Source organism: Perca flavescens, chromosome 5 (genome assembly GCF_004354835.1).
Source record: "Perca flavescens isolate YP-PL-M2 chromosome 5, PFLA_1.0, whole genome shotgun sequence".
Lineage (NCBI taxonomy): Eukaryota > Metazoa > Chordata > Actinopteri > Perciformes > Percidae > Perca > Perca flavescens.
The window spans coordinates 27,604,836-27,618,883 of NC_041335.1; the positions used below are offsets into that span (position 1 = coordinate 27,604,836).

The following is a 14,048-nucleotide window of genomic DNA, read 5'->3' on the forward strand; positions in this document are numbered from 1 at the left end:
GTAATTCTTCCAAATAAAATGCTAAAATGCAGGTGTTTTTGTTTCAAAACCAGACGGAAGGCAGAGGAGGACCGCTTGCGTAAAGAAGAGGAGAAGACGCGGCGGGAGCTGATAAAGCAAGAGTATCTGCGGAGGAAGCAGCAGGAGATTTTGGAGGAACAAGGCCTCGTGAAGCCCAAAACCCCCAAACCGAAGCAGAAACACAGACCCAAGTCTGTCTTCAGAGAGGAATCCTCCAGTGATAATTTCTCCAAGGGCTCTTCCACACGTAAGATTGTTACATCATTAGCTTGACATTTAGCTGGTAAACTTCTGTTTAAATGTCTCAGCACATTGCGCTTCATTTGTTTTTTTCAACTGAGCTTTCCGGCACATTCATATAATGTTCTATTTATTCTATTCTGATTCAGTCATTTTCTATTTAAAGGTTATTAATACCACATTAATACTAACATGACTGAGATTAATTTCTGACACCAATGTCAATATCAAATATTGAGTTATGTTATTGAGGGTTTCCAGCAGTGTTTTTATTAATATTTTTTATTCTAAGTTGGGCCACCACGTCTGAAACAAAGACTACCTATACTAACATCATAAAAACGACTGTATAAAATTGAGACTGTATTTCACACAGCAAAAGCCATATTTCTTCTATTGTTTGGAATGTAAGGTACCTTAAGATCTAAGTGGCGCGCTACCTCGATTAAACTATATACACTTCTTCATTATTGCTGTCATCATTTTATATTATTAAAATAATTATCATTTAATCTTCCCATAACTGTAAGTAACTATATTTACAAATCCTATGTTGAGTTTGATATTTTGGATAAATTCATTTTTATTGTGTTTTATGGGCATCTAATCATATGAAGTATGTGTCTAACTGCTATAAAAGATGCGAACGTTATGTCTTGTGGGTAAAGTCTCAGCTGTGTATCTAGCAGTTGCTCCTAAAGTGACACGGTCATTTTTACAAAATAATTGAAAGTATCCTCTCTGTTTCACATAGCTGACAACCTGAGCAACGCCCAATCAGGCTCCAGTCTGTCTCTGGCCTCTGCTGCCACCAACGAGGCTGACAGCGTCAACTCGGGAGGGGCTGGCTCTCAGCGGTAAATTGCTTGCAAATTTAGTTTAGTTTACTCGTGAGCTTGTGCTTAAGAATAATTTGTGCATTGTCCATGTTTAAGATTTGCAGTATTTATAGTATTTTTCGGATTGATTTATTGTTCAACCTGTACCTCCATTTCATTATGCCTTCCAGCTGTGACTCGGTGGAGTCGTTTCCAGGCACCCGTAACAACAGTCGAACTGCCGAAAGAGACTGGGACAACGGCTCCACGGCATCTTCCATCGCTTCTATGGCTGAATATACCGGTAAGTACAGACCAGTAGTTGTGGTCTTTCACTCATCCGTTGAAAAATATCAATATGTCAGGACACAATAAACGTGGCCAGTCAATTTCACGGTCTTGCTTGTCATCATTTTCAGAACACAACAAACGGATCGTAGCCGCAGCTGATTTGTAGTCATGACTGACTCGTTATTTGTGTTATGTTTATGTTATGTGTTACATAATAAACATGTGGTCTAACTGGGTTTGCTGCTTTTTTAGGTCCCAAACTATTCAAGGAGCCCAGCTCCAAGTCGAATAAGCCAATCATCCACAATGCAATCTCCCACTGCTGCCTGGCAGGAAAGGTCAATGAGCCTCAGAAGAACCAGATCCTAGAGGTCAGTGCTCTGCCAACATCTGTTTTATGGAATTTACAGAGTAGTTTGTTTTATCTGTTCATATGAAGTCATCTGTTTATATAAAGGCACTGTTATGAACTCAGTTTGAGACCTATTTTTACAAATTTGCTTCTGCTATGCGTGTGACCAGTGACTCTTTTCTAACATTAAATTTGGTGACACTGCTATCTTGGCAACATAACAAAATACTTTCTCTGGTCCATTGTTGTGGTACCAAGGTAGGAAACACTTTTCCACTTGTACAGTATCTCCTCCATAACCGCAAAACTTGGAACAAACAACTGTTAAACGGTTAACGGTTAAACTGGGCTTACTGGACACTTTTGGGGTTGACTAAGTCCATCACACAAAAATCAAGACCTCACATTATACACAACACCAGAACAGGTCGTCACTCTTTTTCAAAATAGATCTGCTTTTATGAACATGTTATTTGTCTTCAAAGATGTCTCCAATTTTTCAAACATAATTATTAGGGGAGGAGAGTCTCTTTCAGGCTCAAAAGGTTATTTCTATTACATTTATCACATTGTTTGAACCAGCAGCCTTGCACTGACAAAACTTACTACTGCAATATAGTTCAATGTTATATATCTATGCCATAGTAATATATTTTTTTGTGGATCTCTGTTTAACCTCATTTCCCACCAGGAGTTGGACAAGTGCGAGTCCAACCACCTGATGATCCTGTTTCGTGACGGTGGCTGCCAGTTCCGGGCGCTCTACTCGTACTTCCCCGACACCGAAGAGATACAGAAGCTGACGGGAACGGGACCCAAGAGCATCACCAAGAAGATGATTGATAAGCTGTACAAGTACAGCTCAGACCGGAAGCAGTTCACCGTCATCCCCGCCAAGACTGTGTCAGTCAGCGTGGATGCCCTGACCATCCACAACCACCTGTGGCAGGCCAAGAGGGGTGCTGTGCCAAAGAAAGGCGGAAAATAGCAGAGCGCTGGATTTTAAACCCTCCGTCATCCCAATCATCCCCATCTTGCTTGTTTCCTGAATAGACTGCGTTGATGCCCACAGCCAAGCTCGCCATGCTCAGTCTGAAAACCTACTCGGGAGAGGCCGCATTCATGTACTTGTGGTCCTCTGTAGGTGGACCCAGGCAGAAACATGGGAAAAAGGTATGTGTGTCTGTGTCTGTCTGTCTGTCTGTCACAGGTGGTCTGAGGGACTGGTGCTGGCAACAAAAAGAGGAACGCCAGCTGAAATTGGCTTCTTCTCCCTGTGACCTTAGTGCAATCTGTTTGGTTTCTTTTGGTCCGGCTCTGTTTTTTTTTATACGACAACCACGACTCAAGCATGTGGCTTTTTTTCTCTCTCTCTCTCTCTCTCTCTCTCTCTCTCTCTCTCTCTCTCTGTCTCTCTCTTTCTGATATGTGGTGGATGTCCATTTTTTTTTCCCACAAAGTATTTATTAGTTCAGCACTGTCATGGTTGAGAGCTCAGCTGCAGCACCAAAGTCCTTTCTTTTCCCGGAAGCGCCTGTCCTTCGGACGAATTCGGACAAAATGAGGGGACATTGGGGGAAATTTTGTCGCTCTTTTCAGAAAGTCTGAAACAAGGGACCTTTGTACAACCCTTGAGGACTATTGGACTGCCTTGCTGTCCCATCAAAAAAAAAAAACAATCTCTTCCTGCGTGGACTGTCAAATCTGTCGAATCAGGCTGGCATTGCCGATTTTGCCTCACCGGGGATCTCCAAAATAAAAAAACCTGCTGCTCTGAACTGTCTTCTTCTTTTGTCACGGGGGAGCTCCTCAGGTCTCCCTCAGACATCCGTTGGCCTTTCACTCATCGTGGTACTATCGTCAGTTTTTTCAACCGCTTTTTAAACTGTCGCTGATCGTGTAGCACTGAATGTGTATAGCAAAAAAAAAAAAAAAAAAGTCATTTTAAATACTTTTATTTGTCAAAAACACCCTTTTCCTCGAAAGGTGTCAAAAGAGGGTGAATGATAGGTCTTGGTGCAGAAATTATGTTTTTTTTTGAGGGGGTTTTGTTTTAAAGCAATGTGGTATAGAGTCTGAGCTGATGTTATGTGTTTTCATAACGGGAATTCTCTGATGTTTAGAGCTTAGTTGTGTTTTCTCTCCCCACTGGGCACTCTTGAATTGTCCTGTATAAAGGTGCACTCATGAACACTGGCTTCTTTCACGCAATGTAACTCTCTCTTTCCATCCCTGAGTGGTTTTGTTGGCCTGTCCCATCTTTAACCACGAGAGAGGCACACCACTCTTGTTGTGAAGGGTGTTTTTGCGCCTCTCTGTAACCGCTTCGAATGACAGTATTTGATATATTCACAAAGGGGTTTCTGTGTGGGCGGGACGGGGGGGGACTGTGGTTCAGTTATATACCAACATTAAAGAACATTCCTCCAAGGTGTTGACAAACACTGCCACTTCGTCTCTCTCTTCTCTCTGTCTTTTAAAAAAAAAAAAAAAAAAAAAAAAAAAAAAAAATCAAAGTGCTTTTTTAGAAACCGTTGTTGGCCTCGAGAACAACCGTAAGTGTTGCACGAGCACTTTACTTTCTGTTTGTTGGGATTTTTACGTTTTGAATGGGCATAAACACAAAGAACTAATTGATAAAACTGCTGTTGTGCACTCGTAAAATTGTTAAAACTTAACCAAACACTAAGATTTAATACTGACATGTAACGTTGAAGGGCCTCCGCTGATATGATACTACTGCTGTCTCCCAAAAACAGAATACTTGATTTCTCATTTGCTGCATATTGATTTGTTTTTGGGCGAGGGAGGTGGCAGATCTGTAAATGTATGCAAGTGTATTTTTATGTTAACTAAAAGATTGTTCTGGCATTTGTACACCATTTTTGTTACACTAGTGTACTTTTCATCCTTGTTGATTTTATCTTTGATCCCATGCCATCTATTTATTTTAAAAATGGAAGCACTGAAACAGAATAAATTTTCAAGTGAATTAAAGTCACATTTTTCATTTTTATTCTTTCTCATGGCTTGATTTGTCCATTTTTATGATACTCCACTGTTTTTGTTTTTGTTTTTCTAGTTTTAGACACCACACTGATTTTAATCTTAATACAACCGCTCACCAACAAGTCATTTTTTATTTTCACAGTTCTTTCACAAGAGACAATGCTGCATCTTTTCACGGAAATGTTTATTTTTCTTCCCATTTATGAGTTGACACTAATGTCACAGCGTTGTATAAATCTTCTCAAAGCAAAAATGTATCATCCAACATGACACTAGGTTTCTAATTTAGGCAAATCCAAGTACAGTGAGGAAAATAAGTATTTGAACACCCTGCTATTTTGCAAGTTCTCCCACTTGTAAATCATGGAGGGGTCTGAAATTGTCATCGTAGGTGCATGTCCACTGTGAGAGACATAATCTAAAAAAAAAAAATCCAGAAATCCCAATATATGATTTTTTAACTATTTATTTGTATGATACAGCTGCAAATAAGTATTTGAACACCTGTCTATCAGCTAGAATTCTGACCCTCAAAGACCTGTTAGTCTGCCTTTAAAATGTCCACCTCCCCTCCATTTAATATCCTAAATTAGATGCACCTGTTTGAGGTCGTTAGCTGCATAAAGACACCTGTCCACCCCATACAATCAGTAAGAATCCAACTACTAACATGGCCAAGACCAAAGAGCTGTCCAAAGACACTAGAGACAAAATTGTACACCTCCACAAGGCTGGAAAGGGCTATGGGGAAATTGCCAAGCAGCTTGGTGAAAAAAGGTCCACTGTTGGAGCAATCATTAGAAAATGGAAGAAGCTAAACATGACTGTCAATCTCCCTCGGACTGGGGCTCCATGCAAGATCTCACCTCGTGGGGTCTCATGAATCCTAAGAGAGGTGAGAAATCAGCCCAGAACTACACGGGAGGAGCTGGTCATTGACCTGAAAAGAGCTGGGACCACCGTTTCCAAGGTTACGGTTGGTAATACACTAAGACGTCATGGTTTGAAATCATGCATGGCACGGAAGGTTCCCCTACTTAAACCAGCACATGTCAAGGCCCGTCTTAAGTTTGCCAATGACCATTTGGATGATCCAGAGGAGTCATGGGAGAAAATCATGTGGTCAGATGAGACCAAAATAGAACTTTTTGGTCATAATTCCACTAACCGTGTTTGGAGGAAGAAGAATGATGAGTACCATCCCAAGAACACCATCCCTACTGTGAAGCATTGGGGGTGGTAGCATCATGCTTTGGGGGTGTTTTTCTGCACATGGGACAGGGCGACTGCACTGTATTAAGGAGAGGATGACCGGGGCCATGTATTGCGAGATTTTGGGGAACAACCTCCTTCCCTCAATTAGAGCATTGAAGATGGGTCGAGGCTGGGTCTTCCAACATGACGATGACCCGAAGCACACAGCCAGGATAACCAAGGAGTGGCTCTGTAAGAAGCATATCAAGGTTCTGGCGTGGCCTAGCCAGTCTCCAGACCTAAACCCAATAGAGAATCTTTGGAGGGAGCTCAAACTCTGTTTCTCAACGTTTGACCTCTGTACTTGCAAACAAAGGCTACTGAACCAAATATTAACATTGATTTTCTCAGGTGTTCAAATACTTATTTGCAGCTGTATCATACAAATAAATAGTTAACAAATCATACATTGTGATTTCTGAATTTTTTTTTTTAAGATTGTCTCTCACAGTGGACATGCACCTACGTTGACAATTTCAGACCCCTCCATGATTTCTAAATGGGAGAACTTGCCAAATAGCAGGGTGTTCAAATACTTATTTTCCTCACTGTAAGTAGTCAAAACATCTTCAGGCCTCCCCTGGTGGTAACTGCCTCACACTCTACCACCCAACTGGAACAGCGGCTTCAACGCCTCAACGCAACGCCAGCGCTCATAACCATGGCAAACTCGGCTCTGCCATGGCAACAGTGTTTTTTTATTTTTCTTCACACCTGCTTGTTCAGGTGATCACAAGACCTCCCGAACTTAGTAAACTCACTCTAGGTAGAGTCCAAGCTGTAAGACTGCACCCAGCGTCGATCACATCGGTCACCATGAAAGGTAAGCGCACATATTCCTTTCTCTTACAATGTGTAATAATTGATATGTTGAATTCAAAGCTATTCTGATTCCTCTTCATCTCCACAGTCGCTGTTGGTCTCGTTTTGATGCTGCTAAATGTGCATTTGAGCCAGTCTTGTTCTGAGGAGGGTAACATTTTAATCTGCTTTGCGATACCACCAGGTGAGGACCTAAAGTTCAGCCAAATGTATTCAGCTCATATTAGCATTTAATAAAATGTCTTCTTTTGTAAATGTATTCGTTACCACAGCTTTATAAAAACTTTATAAAAGTGTAAATCCAATCTATTTCTCAAAATGTTTCTAAATGTGTGTTAACCGAACTTTAAAGTGCTATCCATCTGCCCAAGAGAATTTTCATCCTCTTGGTAATCGGTAGAGTGTTTTGGTGTCAGCTGATGATCATAATGCTTTGTTCAGGGTAATCAAACAAACTATTTTATGGCAGAAAATCCCCGCCATATTGACCTCCATAGATTGATAGCTGCTGGTCAGAACGTGGTCAGAAAAAGTTAAGTCTGGTGATGGTACATTGCACCAACTCAACCACTAGATGGCAGCACAAGTACAACTTTGAAAAAATAAAAAAAAATATTATTGCCACAAAATATAGGTTTAACATGCATACAAATTGAATAAAAGTAAATAAAAGGGGGGGGTTGGTAATTTGGTGAGAAATCATGCAATGAATGCAGCTAATTTCATGTAAAAACTGTTTTTCAAGTTCTATACGCAACACTGTGCTCTTAGGTTTCAGCCCTGGTTATTCAACTCTGGTGATGTTTCTGAAGGATGTTGGGGAGATAAACTCCGCTGTGTTTCGCAGCAACAACCTTGCCTCCATAACCAGGCTCAGGATCGACAACGCTGGTGTCACAGGAATCGCTGAAGGGGCCTTCAGTTCTTTCCAGAACCTCAAGAGTCTCAGTTTAAACCACAACTTGCTGACAGAGATTAACCCAAACTGGTTCGGTCGGCCTGATATCCTCAGCGATCTCAGCCTTACAGACAACCAAATCAAAGTTCTGAATCCGTCCATGCTTAACGGGCTCCTTAACCTTACAAGGCTCAGTCTGAATAAGAATACGATCAGAACAATTGATCTAAATAGTTTTAGCTCCAACACTATCTTGACCGAGTTGGACTTGTCTGAAAACAGGATGACTCGGGTCTCGCCTCAGGTCTTCAGGTCTCTCAGATCCACCGAGATCCGATTGGATGGGAACCCCTGGGACTGTTCCTGTGGAGGTGAAGACTTTGTCGACTTCCTCAAAGGTTTGTGAAATATATCATTTATAGACTGAAAACAGCAAGTCATTGTAGAAACCAGTGTTGTAGTATTCAAGATCGGTCTTGGTCTTAAGACTGGTCTCAAGACCACTTTTTGAAGGTCTCATCTCGGAATCGACCACATTTTTACTCGGTCTCAGATAAAGAGGACTCAGGATTTTATTTTAAGACCGGTCAAGACCACAACTGCAGGGATATCCTTAAATTGCCTCTGCATTGTCTGCTTGTGTTGACATCATTACTGTGATTGAATGCAAAATCTCCTGCTTCAAATGCAACCAATAACTTGACTCATTTCTAATTTTAAATTTGTTACTGTGCACCCCCTCACCCCGCCCCCTTAACACACACTCCCAAGAAAGTGAATGCGGGAGACAGGAGAAGCTCTGGCTGTCTGGCACTGATCTAGCCTAGAAATCTAGACACACCCTAGCGGCAGCAAATGTAATTTGCAGCCAGGGGGTCTAGCGAAACCAAAAATCTGATTGGGCCAATCGCATCGTGTATAGAGTCGGTGGGCGGGCTTAACATAATGACGGCAGAGCGCCAACAGTTCCGCGTGAATTCCCTGCTACTTGAAAACAAAGAAGATTGCTGCTGGCGAAGCGCAATTCTTTCGAATTGGCTTTGGCCGTGACTCTGGAGACTTGGAGTTCAGCTTTTCTTTGAGAAAAGAACAAAGAACGGCACCGCAGTCGTTCTTAAAAAAGGAAGATGTGTTCGGATACGGCAAGACTTTAATCTATCAACTAGCGTTGCTCTGGTTGGTTGTAGCTCTATCCTATTGCGTGCAGAGGGAATTTTGAAAGACAACCGTTTATCCCGCCCCAACATCATGTTGGGTCAGGCTAGCACTGATCTGGTCTTGGTCTTGACTCGGTCTCGGTTTAGGTGGTCTTGACTACAACACTGGTGAAAACCTAAAGCTGCTTCTCTTCTCAGATCTCCAAAACAGATCTCTGCTAAACAGACCGATGGAGGTGACCTGTGAGAGTCCTCCATCTCTGAGGGGTCGACCTGTGTGGAACGTGTCACTGTGCGTCACGTCTCCTCCACCGAGACCATCGTCAGTTACGCAATCTGTCCATACCAAACCAACTGTTATCCTCCCAGCAGTCCCTGCATTCACATCTGGTACATCTTCTCTCAGTTAATGTTTAATATTTGAAATTCTTCACCATTACAATCAGGATATTTGCCCACTTCTTAGATATGTAATTGTGTGACTGCTGATTCAGTTATCCGATTCTTTATTCAACTTTCTTTGGTCGCCTCTAACTTCTGCATAAGTGTAGCTACAAAAAACATTAAAATATCAAAATGTTCAGCTCTTTAAGCACATGATGGGGTTTCTTCAACATTTGTTCTGCTCTTTATACCTTTTTAAAGTATTAAGCTTTTAATTTTTTATTACAATTAAAGTCCATGAGAGCAGGCTTCAAATCCTCTTCTACTTCAAAATGCTACTCCGACTTCATACTTTCTCCTACAGACATCAATCAAACTTTAGACCATTCACAAAAACAAAACAAAATGAGTCTCTTTCTCAGCAGTTTGATATCTTTAACAATTTTTGTGAAATTTAAGTTAGTGTTAAGTTTATAATGGGTGTGTATTACATGACTTACAGTGGGTGATGTCATCGCTAAAGCACGGAGCCTTAAAATGAAATCATCTTAGTCCCTTCTCTATAACTTGCTCTCAGGCCCACAATTTTTCCTTGTCCTACAATATACAGTATATACATCAAAAGAAGTATGCTTGTTTACTTTCAGCCAATGTGCTAATTTAAGCAATCAGCCTTAGACATTTTGCTCGGCGAGCTTCCAAATGACAACAGTTCTAAATCTTCCATTTTTTTTTTTTTTACACTTACATTTTATATCAATACGTTACCAAAGTGGTCTTGTGCTGAAGATTAAGGTCATTTCAGTTATGTCAATATACTTTAGGCTGTCTGAGCCTTTCTTTCACAGGTCACGATCGGTGTCCCTTAATGGCAGCAGTCTGACACAGGTGATATATGTCAATGGTGATAGGTCGGTAGCTGATTACATCAGCGATCAAAGCCATCTCCCTCAGTGTTTACAAACATGGCCACTGATTAGTAAGCATGACGCAGCATTTTCGCCAGACAGTCAAATTGCAACTACAGACAGTAATATATCATTTACTTGCCACCGCTGTGCCACTGGTGTAACACCTACAACTTTCATACAATATGGCTTCAACTTTTAAAGATATATTAATTAAAACAATTATCACTTTTCCACATTTCTTACAACTTGTTACACATTTTAACCAGCAATCCAGTTTAGCTTTAGCATTAGCTTTTCAAAAAAAACTTTAATTATTCCTCATCTTTTTTATATTCGTGGTGTTATTCAACTTGTCAATGGAATTCATACCAATTAAAACAATTCCTACCTTTCCAACTATTCTCACTACCTGAACTTCTTCTTACAGATTTAAGCTATTAATCCAGTTTAGCTTTAGCAATTTAGCTATTCAGCATTTTCTGCAGGAAATGCATTTTCTAGTTTGTGCTTAGTATCTCTACCCACTTCGTAGCTATATCATTTGTGCTTAGTATCTCTGTTGTTCCCCCTAGCAAAAATTGTGACAACACCTCCACCACGACCAACATCGGAGACAAAAACCTCTGTCCAACCCAAACCCAGCGATGCACCCATAATAATGTCCTCACACACTGGTACATGTGGTTCTTCTTGTCCCAGTTTGGGTTTTAAAATTTTTTTACCATTAGTTTTAACTAAATGTGCACTTAGTTAGTATCTCTGTTGTTCCCCCTAGCAAAAGTTGTGACAACGCCTCCAGCACAACCAACATCGGAGACAAAAACATCTGTTCAACCCAAACCCAGTGATCTCCTCCTAACGGTCCCTACATCTACTTTAAAGGCTGGTACATTCGGTTAGTTTTGTTCATACTTAAAACATGTTTACCAATGGAATCGGACCATGACAAGATACTAGAGACAAAATCTGTGGGGAAAAGTTCTAATTTCAAGTAATAAATCATGAACATTTGTGGGGATTTCATTGTAATAGTATTAAACCTCTGATAATAAATGAGGTGCTTGTTGTGAAACCTATAACTTCAGGTCATCCATATGCCCCATTTGACCCCCCAAAAACGGACCGACTAATCTCACCCGTTCTCCACGATAGAGCAAAAAAATAAATAAATCACACAATATTACGACTCTTCTCAAAATATCTCATGTTTATTTTTCAAATCTATGTTTTATTTGTAATGTTAAATTAAATGTATTGTAAAGTTTGACCATAGAAACAAATGAGTTTCTTTTGTGGATAGCACCACCATGTATCAATTATAGAGCATGATATATTCTAATGCAGTGGTTCCCAACCTTTTTTCCTTGGCGCCCCCCCTACCCTACAGACTTTTGTATACATTATATATTCTAGTGTATTATCACATGTGCAAATATATATATATATTTTTTACCTCAAACCAGATAAAGACTTGCGCACCCCCTGTGATATTTGCCGCCCCCCTGAGGGGTGCCCGGACCCCAGGTTGGGACCCACTTTTCTAATGCATAATCCCTGAACTGTAAACCTAGAAGCCAAATTTTTTTTCTTTTCAATTTTGGATTCCTTTATTCATGTTTGTATAGCCCCTGCCCATTTCTTTCTGAACAAATTATCCATTATTTAGAATTTTAACCAAAACAAAACGTAGTATAAGGCCCCGTTAGTTGGGGGGTAAACTGAGGTTTTGATAATAAAGTTGTTGTATTTGTTTCCTTCACATAGTCGGTTAATATTATGACTTTTTTTCTTGTTAAATTACAACATCATGCTTGTTAAGCTTGAACTTGGAAATAGAAGTTTGACAAAAACATTTCGAGATCTACTCACTGGAGCTTTCATGGCCTTAATTATCAGGTGGAGTTTTCTCCAAAATTCAGTAAGCAGCAAAATATTCTTTCTTGAAGTTACACCTTCATTTAGCATGATTGTCTCTAGTATTCGGATTCTGATCTTGATCCAGGTGCAGATACAACTAATTGTAAACAATTTATTTTATAAAAAAATAACATATTTAGACGACTGTGCTGCTTCAGCAGCTTTCTATCTCTTTGGTTTGTCGGTTGTTTCCTTTAGCCACTAATGTTTCATCACCACCATCAGTGACGGAGCTCTCTGTCCATCCCCAACCTTCTGGCCTGCCTGTAACAATATCTGCACCCACTGGTATGCCCGGGCTTTTTCATCTTTTGATATTTTACCTTTTTATATAATTTGTGCTTCATATGTTTGTTGTTCCTTCCAGGACCTTGCGTGACATCACCACCATCGTCTGATACAAATATTGTCTGCACACTGGTTGTTGCCATAGGTAGGTTTAGTTTTTTTCTTTTGCAGGTTTCCGTTTGATTGTACGGAAAAAAATATCAGATGCTCTAAATAGTATATTCCTTCCAACGCTGTGCATGTGCTCCTCTGCAGTGGTCCTGTTTTCGCTTCTGTTGGTGGTGTGTTTCCTGGCATTGCTGCATCGCAGGAAACGCAACAACAAAACTGTGATGCCTGGCCGTCCGGAAGAAAACCGAAACGAGTTGAAAGAAGACAGCCGATCCAGTTGTGCTCGGTCTCCAGGACCCTCTGAGAAAGGAGAAAACAATCACTGGGACTCAGAGATGGGACGGAGGAGATCCTTTACTGGACTCCGAGCTAAGTCAGCTAATGCTATTCTCCTCATGTCTCCTTTTTGTGCACCTGTGAAAGATCAAGGGACTTTACAAACTGAGACCGAGACTCAGTCAAAAGACACAGCAAACCAAGATGAAGGAAAGCAGAAGCTGGGAAATGAAAGGGAAGTAGATGGAGGAATGCAGACAGAAAATCTAACAAACTCTGATGCGATCAAAAATGCTGAACAAGCCGATGTTGGTAGAAATCAAGAGCAAAACTCCCACTATGTTTCTGCAAACGCTGACACCGTGCCTTATCTCAGCATCGGTACAAACCAGAATAAACCCAATCCTGATGATTTCATCAAACGGTCCACTGATGGTCCAGGTCAAAGATCACAGATGGGAAAAGTAATGGGGAGGATCGCCACCTGGCCTCCAACTGCAGTTCAGTGGCAGGCAAGATGTAAAATAAAGGAGGAGGAGGAGGGGTCTGATGTCTTCACTATTTGGACACCAAAGTTTGGAGATGAGGTGAAGAAAGTGTTAAAGAAGGAGGAGCGTTCCTCTGATTCTGACCGGGACAAAAAGGAAGATGACCTTGAGAAAAATGAAATGGATGATTTACAAACTGCTCCAAATCAAGAAACTTTAAAAATGACCGTAGCTCACATGAAGTCGGGACAGTCTCAGTCAAAACCAGGTGACAAGACCACTTCTTTGGGCAACGCTCTTTCCCACACTGACACAAGGCTAGAGGAGCAGCTAAAGAAGGAGGCCATGATCCAGGACCCTGCTACTGCGAGACGGACCCAACATCTGAAAAAGGAAAAACGTGGTCCAAATCAAAAACTGGAATCTTCTGAAAATCCTGCACTGGATAACTCCAAGAAGAGCAGCAACAAGGCTGAACAGGGGATGGAACCAAAGCAAGCTGTGAGAAGCAGACAGAGGGCAGAGAACAAAAGCACCGGCTCAAGGGCTCCCTCCGGTGGCGCATCGCCAGATGATGAAACCCTGCTCTCCGGCAACGAGTACGCCTTCATGGACCTGCTGCACGAAGTGGTTCAGAACAACGGTCGCAGGACCAGAGAGAGGTGGAAGCAGGTACAGATCAACAAGCAGCGGCGTCAGGATCGAGGTACCGAAGGAGTTTAGAAAGTTATTCACTTACAATATTAGTAGTTTTTTTTTTTTTTTTTTTTTTTTGTCACTCTTTAACCCTCTGAGGTCTAAGGGCATTTCT

General features: G+C 41.1%; 3 protein-coding genes across 7 annotated transcripts in view; all 3 read left to right on the forward strand.

The window, feature by feature from the left end:
• Positions 1–4,723, forward strand: part of camsap1b (calmodulin regulated spectrin-associated protein 1b) — a 26,853-nt gene extending 22,130 nt beyond the window's left edge. For all 5 annotated transcript variants that reach the window (XM_028577658.1, XM_028577657.1, XM_028577660.1 and 2 more), the window contains exons 14-18: positions 54–268; positions 1,016–1,118; positions 1,271–1,383; positions 1,623–1,741; positions 2,414–4,723. In XM_028577658.1, coding sequence (XP_028433459.1) covers positions 54–268; positions 1,016–1,118; positions 1,271–1,383; positions 1,623–1,741; positions 2,414–2,710 — 847 coding nt within the window. In that variant the 3' untranslated portion in view covers positions 2,711–4,723. The remainder of the gene's footprint in view (positions 1–53; positions 269–1,015; positions 1,119–1,270; positions 1,384–1,622; positions 1,742–2,413) is intronic.
• LOC114556257 (phospholipase A2 inhibitor-like) lies at positions 2,785–8,111 on the forward strand. The gene is made up of 4 exons (XM_028579168.1): positions 2,785–2,895; positions 6,712–6,808; positions 6,896–6,991; positions 7,579–8,111. The coding sequence occupies exons 1-4, from the start codon at positions 2,785–2,787 to the stop codon at positions 8,109–8,111; spliced, it is 837 nt and encodes a 278-aa protein (XP_028434969.1).
• An 817-nt stretch (positions 8,112–8,928) lies between these two features.
• LOC114556133 (uncharacterized) lies at positions 8,929–13,966 on the forward strand. The gene is made up of 4 exons (XM_028578992.1): positions 8,929–9,252; positions 12,273–12,362; positions 12,442–12,507; positions 12,618–13,966. The coding sequence occupies exons 1-4, from the start codon at positions 9,093–9,095 to the stop codon at positions 13,958–13,960; spliced, it is 1,659 nt and encodes a 552-aa protein (XP_028434793.1). The 5' UTR covers positions 8,929–9,092; the 3' UTR covers positions 13,961–13,966.
• The last annotated feature ends 82 nt before the right edge of the window (positions 13,967–14,048 follow it).